The 12,112-nt window shown below is 39.5% G+C and overlaps 1 protein-coding gene across 1 annotated transcript in view; it reads left to right on the plus strand.

The window, feature by feature from the left end:
* The first annotated feature begins 1,876 nt into the window (after nt 1-1,876).
* The window catches only part of aebp1a (AE binding protein 1a), a 33,803-nt gene continuing 23,567 nt past the window's right edge, over nt 1,877-12,112 (plus strand). Inside the window, exons 1-4 of the mRNA XM_047373368.1 lie at nt 1,877-2,357; nt 7,873-8,100; nt 8,268-8,312; nt 10,562-10,627. Of these exons, the coding sequence (XP_047229324.1) occupies nt 2,111-2,357; nt 7,873-8,100; nt 8,268-8,312; nt 10,562-10,627 (586 nt within the window). The 5' untranslated portion in view covers nt 1,877-2,110. The remainder of the gene's footprint in view (nt 2,358-7,872; nt 8,101-8,267; nt 8,313-10,561; nt 10,628-12,112) is intronic.

Consider the following 12,112-nt stretch of genomic DNA (forward strand, 5'->3'; position numbering starts at 1 on the left):
TCTCTGTGCATGGTAGAGTTTTAACTTTTTGATGTAGCGACGAACTCTGTTAACTGTCAATGGTTTTCTGAAGTGTTGCTGAGCCCACGTGGTAATATCCATTACAGAATGATGTCGGTCTTTAATGAAGTGCCTCCTGAGGGGTCGAAGGTCATGGGCATTTAATATTGGTTTTCAGCCTTGTTGTTCAAGTGCAGAGATTTCTCCAGATCCTGTTACTTTTTTTGATGATATTATGGACTGTAGATGATGAAATCTTTAAACTCCTTGCAAATGTTGTTCTTAAACTGTTGGACTATTTTCTCACAAAGTTGTTCACAGTGGTGAACCTCTCCCCTTCCTTGCTTGTGAACAACTGAGCCTTTCGGGGATGCTCCTTTTATACCCAATCATGACACTCACCTGTTTCTAATTAACCTGCATAAATGCAGGTAAACAAACAATCCACCAGTGAGCAAATCAGTGAGTTCCAATACAAAGGCAGGGTGGAGGCATGACCAATGAACCAGAGGAGCTAGTCAGACGAAATGTGGAGCAGCTATGTCAGAGATAGTAGAGCCCAACAGAAGGAGAGTAGCTATTTAACATAGATGAGCTGAGATGGGTAGAAACATAAGAAACCCAAGAAAGAATCTAACAGAAATCCAACAACAAATAACTCTAGATATAAAGAGAACAACAAAACACAAAAGAACAAACTGATAAGAAAACACCTAACAATGAGCATAACAAAATGAACTTAAGAAAGAAAGATCTAAAAAAACAAAGTAACAGTAAGGAAACAGTCAAAGTACATACACAAAAGAAAACTAAAACCCAGACACCACAAGATTGTGACACATATAGGTTGAACAGGATTTGCAAAATTATTGTATTTTGTTTTTTATTTAAGTTTAACACAACTTCCCAACTTCATGAGAATTGGGGGTGTACTTTCTTATTATGTAGGGAAATTAGATGGTCTGGATTACAGCCGATCTGAAGGAGCCGGTGGCCGAAGACACTGTTGTTTTACAGTCTCCTGATGAGGAAGCTCTGGGTTGTTCACTACGTTCCTCATTTTATGATGCATTATACTTTACGCAGTTCTTTCCCCAGAGTGAAATCAGCCTTCTTTATCAGTTTGTTGAGCTTTAAGTTACAGGCTCTGATGTTGCTACCACAACAGATGAGGGCAGAAGAAATCACACTTTCCACAACTGACTAATAGAAGATCTATAGCATATTCCTTCAAAGATTGAAGGATCTAAAATTGTTACAGAAGTACAGTCAGCTCCGTCCCCTGTTGTAGACAGCTTCACCATGGTCAGGACTTAAATAAATTTTTTTTTTTCTTTTTCGTTCCAAGATTTTTTATTCTTGACACACTTGTCACACTTACTTACAGACACACTTTCTGGGAAATACTTGTTTTACTATGCAGATGTCTGACAAGATTTCACAAAACAAATATATATATATATAAAATTGTAAGCTAATCTTAAGGAGACAGTTTCACTTAAAATCACTGAAGTTTGCACAAGTGCAAGACAAGAAAAGGTTGTTTTTTTTCCTTGCAAATGTGTCTCTCAGTGGACATAATGAAACTTTTCTCCATGTCTCTTGCTCTCGTTGTTTAGGGTTAATTAAAATCTGCTAGTTATAAATCTATAATTAGCCTCCTGATTCTCTGCCCGCATCACACAAACATGAGAGCTGAGTCCTTTTCTTTTCTTAACAGCCAAATAGTCACTTTCCTGCAGTTCTTCCCTTTCTGCCGTCTTCCTCAAAGGAATGTCACATGGCAGATGCTCCTCCCCTCTCCTCAGAGACGGGTTAGAGGAAAGAGGGGGTGAAGGGCTATGATGGATAAGAAAGAGGGAGCAGAGGAGGTGTGTGTGTTGAACTGTTGCTCAGTCAGCACTGCTTTGAAAGCTTCAGCTCTGTGTTTTCTTCCTCAGCCTGCGCAGGCTCTCGTCAGAGAGGAGGAAGCTCTATACTCTTCCTTTTGATGTACTCGTCTCCACATGCCTCCTTTGCATCTGCAGGTCAGATGCTGAGCTCTCTTTGCATTTAGTTTGAGCATTTCCTGGAGTACATCAGTTTCACCACCGTGCTTTACTTTTGAGAAATGAGGGCTGAGGTGCTGGTTGTCTGGGTCTGGCTGAGCCTTTGTTGGGCCCTGGTCAGCACTGGAGAACCTGTGGAGAAGCAGCAGCTGTCAAGAGTCCAGGCTCATGTAAGAGAAGCTAGAGGACTGCTCAGACCCGGGACAGAAGGGGACAGAGAGGACGCAGAAATGTCAGATGAGCCAGCTGAAGTTACAGTAGAGGAGAAGACCAAAGCAAAAAAGAAAACCCCTGAGGAAATTGAGGCCGGTAAGTAGGTGTTCCACCAAATATGCATCTGTGAGTCTGAAGAGGAGGTTTCTTGACCTTTCCTGGCCTCTCCTGCTCTCAGACATCCCACTTCAAGCTTGTAGACTTAAAGGGGTAGTTTGGAATTGTTGAAGTGAAGTTCTGTTAAAAGTAAATATGAGTTTACTTTTATGAGTATAAGTACATCATACCTGCAGTAGATAACTGTCTTGGTTTCTTTGTAGGGCTGCACATAATGGGAGAATAATGCAATGGAAAAAGTTATTGTTAAATATAGCAGTGACAAAATCAGCTGTGATACATACATGTTTCCTTTATTCCTCGTTAGAGCTCCGTTGTTCAAAAACAGAACAAATCTCAGTTCCTTGGCATGAATATTTTATTTTTCTATGTTTCACACAGATGAACACAACGGATGCTCATTTGCTAATCCACTGAATGAGCGGGAGAATAGGCACAAGGGGAGGAGTGCAGCCGAATACATGTAGAATACTTATTTGATATTTAAATATTGTCTGATGTTATCTGAGCTGTCCACACAGCCTTCACGTGTGTGCCTAGCACGCAGCGGTCTAACTCCCAATTTATACAGCGTCCGCCTCCGTCACGCCACGCCATGCCACACCACCGAACAAACTCTGCTGAAATTACGCACCCTTTACAGTTAATGAGAGCATTTACACTGCCTCCGCAGGGGCACTGCCATCTGCCAAAATTCGTACCGAGTCTATTTTTGCCAGAGGCAGAGTGAGTTGGAGTCAGTCTACACAGATTTGACTCCTGCACCAGCAGGCTACTTAACAAGGGCAACATTTGTATTTTTAAAATAATTCAACAAAGACAAACTAGATTTTTTTGACGGCCTCGCTTTATTAATAAAGGTACAAGGATGCACATACATTGTAAGTCCAGGGAAAGAGGTATAGTGGGGCAAGCTTCATTTGAAGTGAGTGGGTGGCCACTCAAAAAGACAAAATGACTAGTCTGAGCCACAGAAAATGCAGCAGCATCTGGATACACTTTTCTGTTGACATAAAAAGTAGCAAGTAAAGTGTTATAATTACCAGAAAATTTTTTATTTCAAGCACTGGTAAATGACTGATTTGCATCACCAGTTAATAATGCTGATTCTGATCTAAATCTTACCATGTCATTTCTTCAAGTTATTATTTTCTACCCCAGGCTGGCTTCCTAAAAATGCATAAATATATAAGTCAGTGTTTTGAACAGCTCTTGTTGAGGAAAATTTTACTGCCTTGGTTTAAGTCCACTGGTTTATGGCCTGATACTCCGCACAACCTAATAAAAATATTTACTCCTTCTCTTATTCCCAGTTGCTGCAGCACTAATTCATGTCAGAGTTCAGGGCAGCTGGCTTGTGTAGTCTAAGAAGAGGCCACTCTGTGATTTGAGTTCTGTCAACATGTCTGGGGAAGAATTACAATGGGCCTTACTTCTATCCCACCTAAGTGAGCCCTGCTTTCATGGGGATTACCTTGAACACATGTCTGCTGATATATGACGGTTACCTTACTTTGTCTAGTCAGAAGGGTTTTGGCAGGGCTCCTGAATACACGACTGATGCTGTAAAACTGTTTAGCTAATAAAGCTAGATGGGTGCCAATCAATATACTTTGTTAAATACAAATATTTCCATATCACTCTTTCAAAAGAACTAATCCCCAAAACAGAATGAATGAAGAGCCCAAGAGAGTTGTTTACTGTAGGTCAGATATTAACTGCGTCTAACCTTTTCAAAGAACTATGATTCAAAAATCTTTAAATGTCCCTTTAGTTTTGAGACTCTGAGGCGACACAGGCGGGAAAAGGCTGCAACCAATCTCTAAGGCAGGAAGCTACTTAGTTTGAGAGGAAAAAAAAAAAGAGTGTTCTGGATGTGTCCAGACATTACTGCTGCTCCAGCTATTTTCTTGCCTCTTTGCAAAGGTTTTCCAAAACAAAAACCGCTGAAGAGCTGAAGGAATTTTGCTGGGTTGAACCTAACTCTGATCCAGGGATAACAGGCCAGAAACTTGCAGTGATTCCGCTGGTGGTCTGACATTTTACTAGCAGTCCCACAATGCCACAGCTAACACAATATGTTTTCTCTGCCAGGATCACAAGTTTTGTGTGTATATGCAAATGTACACATTTCAGTTGCTGGTTTTAAAAAACTCTACAATAAGAAAGCGAGTTTTGGGAAAAAAGGAACAGGGAAGGCACATTTGTGGAAAAACCAGAAAGCATGACTAACAGCAGAAATGCTTCCACTACAATTTTCCATAAGAGGGAGAAAGGATTTACAAGACGCCCCTTTTTCAGTTGCACAACTGCAAATGAACTCATGTTCTGACTGTGCTCTGCATACAGTTAAACCACAAGTCTGGCTACCTGCCTTTTTCATGAGTAATAGTAGTTACATAAAAGTCTGTGCTTGCCTTTTTCTGTGTAATTCTGTTTAGCTTCTCCAAAGCATGGGTTTCTGACATTTTTCCCCAGTATAAACCCAGATGTTCTGAGGTTTATTAGAGAGCATTAGTACTGCAAACCCACTAAGACATGACCGTCCACCTAAAATAACACGCCAGGCAAGGAAAGCTTTGGTCAGAAAAACAGCCAATACACCAGTGGCTACTTTGGAGGACCTACAGACATCTGAAGCTCATGTGAGGAAATCGGTTCAAAACAAAGCTATTCCTACACTTCCTACACTTTGCAAATCTGGAATGTGTGGAAGAGGAAAGACATAAGATGTTTCACAGCAGACATAGAGGAAGGTTTTCTGGTAAGATGAGACCAAATACTGCCATGTGTGCAGAAAACCAACACTGCACATCACCATGAAGCTGATCAGAGTTGATAGGAAGATGGATAGAGCTAAATAAGAGATCTAAAGTGGAATGGGTTACATTATAGCATATTTATGTGTGTGGCCCAGTCAAAGCCCAGACTTACAACCAAATGAGAATTTGCTTCAAAATTTAAATTATTATATTCACAGAATCTCTTTATGTATTCAGGCTGAGCTTAAGCTGTTTTGCAAATAATGGTCAGAAATTTCACTGGATGTGCACACTGTGGAGACGTGCAGTTGTGTTCAAAATAACAGCAGTCCAACTAGACTAACCTAATCAATCACTGTTTTTGGTAGAAATCATACCACCTATGGCAAATAATTTACTAATAGGTGTAGTAGAGTAATAGAAAACCAACAGAACCAACATTCATTACATGCATGTGTCTGAGTCTGTGTAATTGAATAACTGATCGAAAGGGGCGTGTTCAAAATAATAGCAATGTGGAGTTCAATTACTGAGGTCGTTCATTTTATGAATAAACATGAGTCAATCAGGTGGCCCTTATTTAAGGATGACATCTGCACATGTGGTATATGCATTTCCCTCTGAAAACCTAACAAAAATGAGTAATACAAGACATTGTTCAGAAGAACAGCATAAATTGGTTGGGATGGTGATTTGAGAGGGGAAACTTATAAAAACGTGCAGAAAATGATAGACTGCTGGGCTAAAATGATCTCCAGTGCTTTAAAGCAGAAAGCAAAACCTACCTCAGTATTTATACTGAAGGAGGTAGGAGAGTGGGCCAATGAACCAGGGAAACTAATCAGGAGGAAAATGAGACAGCTGGAGACAAAGGGAATGCAGGGAACTGAGGAAGTGTGACTAATTAACGCTGATTAGCAGGAGTACAGAGAGGTAACGGAAAACATCTAAGAAAACAATGATTAAACTCCAGAACATAAACAGGAAGGAACCAGATCTACAAAGAAATATAAATAAATATATCTAACAACGGAATCCAGGAAGGTAACAAAACGAAACGGAAATAATCTAATAAACCTGAATGGACAGAAATAAAGCAAGAAAAGAACCTGGCTGTGCAGAGAAGGCAAACAGAACACAAACTCGAAAACCTAACAAAGGCACCCAATGTTAATTCTTCTTCATTTCCTTTAATGTGATTAAAAGATTGATACATTTTTCTGCATGGTTTTAGAATATAATGTGCAGTATTCCCAGTGCATGGAAATAAAAACTATTTTAAGGATTTTGTGCTTTACTCACATTTTTAAACACACTGCTGTTATTCTGAGCAGCTAAAGGAGGTTGTACAAAGTATTGTCCAAAGGAGGCCAAATAAAAATGCACACCACACTTGGAGATTTTTACATTAAAAAAGTAAAAAATTAACAATCAGTATAAATTACATTCTGAAAAAAAATATTTATACAAACATTAGTAAAAAGTAGACACCGCAATAAAACTACTCCTAGTAGTAAATACTCAAGTAATTGTAACTAGTTAGTATCCACCTCTGATAGAGTTCCAGGTAAACAGCCCAATATTCAATTTGTAACCACCCTCTAGACATTTTCTGCCTGCCTATTGGCTGTTTTAAACCCACATTCAGTAAATCATAAGGTTCTCTTTTGTCCGTCTAAATCTTGACATTTAGCCTACGATTTGCAACAAAGACATGATTTTGGATTTAAAAAACAAAAAATCTTAAGTTATTCTTTAAATATGCTTTAAATAAACATAATCTATAATTATTGTTTTTTAGTCAGAACAAGTGCGTCTAACCCTTGTTTTTTATTTTCACCGAAGCATCAAACTGGCAAACTTAGATAAACAGAAGTATACGCTTTTGTGAAACATGTTAATATATAGGAGGAAATGCCACATAGAAATGAAATTATAGTAGGAAGTGAAGAAATGGAAGAAGAGGAAAACTGGAGAACTGGCCTCAAGCCCTTACCACTTGCTGTAAATATTGCCACTTTATCCAACAATAAAAAAAGAAGAAGAAGAGGGTGGAATTACAGAGAAGGAGAACTAAACCGCCATATGATTGAAACGTGAGCAAAGTTTGGTGATAGAACAATTAACCCAAAAAAGAAGAGTGGTCAAATATTCAGCATAAATCATGCAAGGAGCATGATGGCTCCAAAAAGTATGCATTAGGAGCGAATGTAGCTAAAGGACATAATTTTTATTTAACATGGACTGAATTAAACTACAAAAAGGAAAGAACTTCAAGTTCAAGCCTAGCACATTTAATTTTGCAATATGCGTCTCAAATACAACAATGTAGAAAATGTAACAGATCAACGCTTTGGTGTAAATACCCACAGAGCTATATTTATCAATAACCATCTAATGCAAAAGTGATTGAAAGAGTTCTAACAAAGCATTTTACACCGGACCCAAACACACCAGTCTCTTTCATGATACCTTTTGGTGTTCCATATTATAAAGTGCTGCTTTGTTTCTACACAGGCTAATCTATGTGTGTGTGGTGCATCATCTGTCTGAGCTCCAGTTTGAACATGTTAGATGGTTACAGTAAAACACTAGATGACTATAAAGCAGTTTATGTTCATATAACATAAAAGGAAAATTATCCACAGAAGTTGCACAACTGTTCTGTGTCGGAAATGTTTATACGCTGCGTACTGGCTTCAATTTACAGATTATTTTATGTCTCTCTAAAGCCAGGGCCAAGAAGGCAGCAGAGAAAGAGGCTAAAGCAAAGAAGCAGAAAGGCCCAAAGCCCACCAAGAAACCAAAGCCACCCAAGCCCACCAAGAAACCAAAGCCACCCAAGCCCACCAAGAAACCAAAGCCACCCAAACCCACCAAGAAACCAAAGACAACATTAACCACGGTGCAGCCAGAAATCCGCCAGCCTCCTCTGGAGGAGGAAGTGGACCTGGATACATGTGAGTTCACTACAGATTTATGGTTTTAGGAAGGAGACTCAGGGGAGCATCATTCAACTTGATGATCTGAACACTTTGACTGTTCCCATCTGTATCTGCAAAGATCTATCGCTGTAAAATAACGAGTAAAATTCAATATGTTCATACCTTGAATTTGATCTTCACAGCAATTCAGCTGGAGATTCCAACGGAGCCTGTTGAGCCAGACCTGGGTAAGACACCTCGAGGGGGTCTCAAAGAACAGGAAGCATTTGTAAAATGTCTGAAAGTTTTAAATGTATCATTTATTGCAGCAGTATATTTGCTCACATTTTAGAAACATCTAACATTTATTCGGAGTGTATTATTCAGTGGGGGAAAAGAAACAAAAATTAAGAAATGATTGTTTTTAACTGAAATACTGGTGGCACAATTATTGTTATGCCTACCAACCATTTTAAAACAAATGTAACTAAATTATTTATTTATTTATTTATTTTTGTTCATTTATTTAAATATATCAGAGTTTTCTTGGGACCTTTAATTAGTAATCCATTACTTTCTGTTACCCTGAGATTTGAACATGAGATGGGACAGGGGCCATTAATTTTAGCCACTGGACCCAGGCTCTACACTGGGGAGAGGGATGTGCAAAACTGTGCAACAGTGCTGTGCACTCTGCTGCTGGTACACCTGAATTTCCCCACTGTGGGACAATAAAGGATATTTCTATTCTTCTATTCCAGGGGTGTCTAAAGTCGGTCCTCAAGTGCCTGTGTTCTGCATGTTTTAGATGTCTCCCTGCTTTAACACACCTGATTTAGGTGACGGCAGTTCAGCAAAAGCTTGTTAATCAGCCATCAATGGAAATTAGGTGTGCTGAAGCAGGGAAACATCTAAAACATGCAGGACACCGGCTCTCGAGGACCGACTTTGGACACCCCTGTTCCAGTCTATTCTAGAGAACTGCAGCAAAGAGCAGTGGGGCCACCATCTCCATAACAACTGTCAGACATTAGGAGTGGTGGCAGAAAACAGCCTTTTCTGTCCTACCATCACAAACATAAACATGTGGCATTCACTAAACTCCCCTGGGACCTCAAGCCCACTGTTAAGTATAATGGAGGTGGAGAGAGAGAGACGGAAAGACATGCAGCAAAGGACAACGGGCCGGAACTCAAACTGTGACAGCTGCGTTGAAAATTGTACTCTCCGTACATGCCTTTACCCCTGTGCCACTACCATGCACCACTGCGGCAACATTTTAAGGTAATAGAAAAAGACTGAGTGCTTTCCTGTCGGCAAAAGGAAAGTGAAGTAATTATTGACAGCAGAGGTGGGGGGTAGTTACTTTGCCACAAATAATTTTGTTAAAAATAATGATTTTTTAGCAAGGGATTTAGTCACCACCTAATAAATGTACTCAAATAAAAAGTGTCTGATTTTGGTTCTGTTATAAAAAATAAATATGCTTTGGAGGGGTTAAGTTGCTACAGTCTTACTTATTTTTGAAGAAACAGGAAATGCACTTTTTTAACCACGTGGAAACACTAGGTTAATAATTAACTACTGAGTGCTTTTTGATAAGAAAAAAAAAATGCCTGACTTTTTTTAAGTCTCTTTCTTTTTTCAATTTAATGAGTGATTAAAGAAAACAGGAGCCATCGCTTTCATAGCTTTGCTCTCTCTTTTTTAATCCAGGTTCACTTAAATAGGAAGCTGTGTGATTCCAGTTTTGTGTAAAAACATTTGCTAGTCTAGGACCGATCTTGCATTTGAGCCTACAAAAACAATGAACCTTCACATCATAAATCATCAATAGAAGTGTTGTTGTGTGTATTATCTTGTCATTCAGTAACATTTTAAAATGATTAGTTTATTTCATTCAGCCAACATCTCCTCTCAGGGAGCTGAACACAGACTCATTGGTTGCCAGATGTCAGCATCCTTGCTTCTAAAGCCAAGGCTTTCCTTAAGACTAAAACAACAAAGCACTGACGTGTCTGTGGGTTGTAAGTGCCTCGAAAAATAGTAGTTGGAAAGAAAAACAGATATTCGTGGGAAGTGGAAAAATGCTGGTTTACATTAAACAGATCTACAATTATTGTGTTTTCAACAAGAAAACAAAGAAAAACTGGACAAGACTAATCTCTTTCAACCTGCCAGAAAGGCGTATAAAAATATGAAAATTATCTAATATATGAACTCTCTATTCTTTGGCTACTAAATAAACTAGTTTGTGTCATTTGTATGATAGGTTTTTTCTTAATTCACGCTCAGTGTTTTATTTATTATTGTTATGTGTTATTTCGTGGTCATATTTATTTTGTAATATGTTTTCATTATACCTGTTAGCGGGTTGGAATTACATTCACATTATAATTCAGTAGAACATTTGATGATGGATGTAAAAAGCTTCTTACAGAGACTTAAAAAGCAATCTTTATGGTATATTTGTTATTATGATGTGATCTTCCCAAAGTGATTGGTGGATACAAAGACAACAAGAAGGAAGCCACAACCACTGAAGTCATCATGTACAAACCAGGTATCCCTCATTACACAGTGTATGGTTGGTATTTTGACTATTTGCTTCTTAAACACCGCTAACTGTTCTGTAGATGTTTCTGTGTTGACTTTGTTTCCAAAATAATAATAAGTTTACTGACTGGCCACACAAACTCAGCTTACATCTTTCAGCTTAGGGCCTATCTGGAAGATGAAAAGAAAGATACTGCGTCAGTTTTGTAGACTTATCTACAGACCCATTCAAAAAATAAAATATTACTGAAATGTTCATTTATTTCAGTAACTCAATCCCGTAAGCATAACACATATAGATTAATTACACTGATTGATGTGTACAAGCTTTTATTTCTGTATATGATGATTTTCCACTTCCATCCATCCATTGTCTTCCACTTATCCAAGATTGGGTCACATTGGCAACAGATCCAGGAGGGAACCCCAGCCATTTCTTTCCCCAGTGAAATCCTTTAGCTCATTCTAGGGGATCCCAAGGAGTTTCCAGGACAGATATATAGTATATACAGATATATATATATATATAGTTCCTCCAGAGAGTTCTGGGTCTTCTCCCGGGATGTCTTTCCAGTGGCATGTGTCCATAAAACTTCCGAAGAAAGACACCCAGAGGGCATCCTGATCAGAGGCCTGAACCACCTCAGCGGACTCCTTTCGATGCAGAGAAGCAGCAGCTCTACTGGGAACTCCCCCCGGATGACGGAGCATTTTACCCTCATCTCTAGGGCTGAGTCCAGCCACTCTCAGGAGGAAGTTTATTCCAGCCGCTTGTATAAGGAATCTAGTTCTTTCAGTCATGATAACCGTGACCACCATGATAACCATAGTTGAGGGTCAGAACGTAGACAGACCGGTAAACCAAGAGCTTTGCTTTTTGGCTTAGCTCTTTTTTCACCACAACAGACTGGTGTAGTGTCCACACTACTGCCCCAATCCATCAGTCCATATCCATCCCATCATCACATGTGAACAAGACATAAAGATACCTAATCTCCTTTGCTTGAGGCAGAGACTGAGCCCCAATCCAGATGGGGCAGCCCACCTTTTTCCAGTCGAGAACCATTGCCTCAGACTTAGAGGAGCTGACTCTCATGCCAGTCGCTTCACAGTCAGCAGCGAACTGCTACTGTCTATGTTGGAGGTCATGGCCTGAAGAAGCCAACAGAAGCACGCCATCTGAGAAAAGCAAAGGTGAGATGCTGAGGTTACCAAACTAGACACCCTCCTCTTCACGACTACACCTTGAGATCCCGTCCCAGAACATCTCAAACAGGATTGGTGACAAGGGCCAGCCCTGGTAGAGTCCAACGTAAGCTGGGAACAAGCTCCACTTAGTGACGAGAATGTGGACACAGCTCCTGCATTGAGTCTACAAAGATTGGATAGCCCGTAAAAGCCACCTAGATAGCCGATAATCCCAAAGCACCTCCAACAAAATACCCCAGGGGACATGGTTTTCCTTCTCCAGATCCACAAAACACATGTAGAC

Source organism: Girardinichthys multiradiatus, chromosome 8, assembly GCF_021462225.1.
Source record: "Girardinichthys multiradiatus isolate DD_20200921_A chromosome 8, DD_fGirMul_XY1, whole genome shotgun sequence".
NCBI classification, from domain to species: Eukaryota; Metazoa; Chordata; class Actinopteri; order Cyprinodontiformes; family Goodeidae; genus Girardinichthys; species Girardinichthys multiradiatus.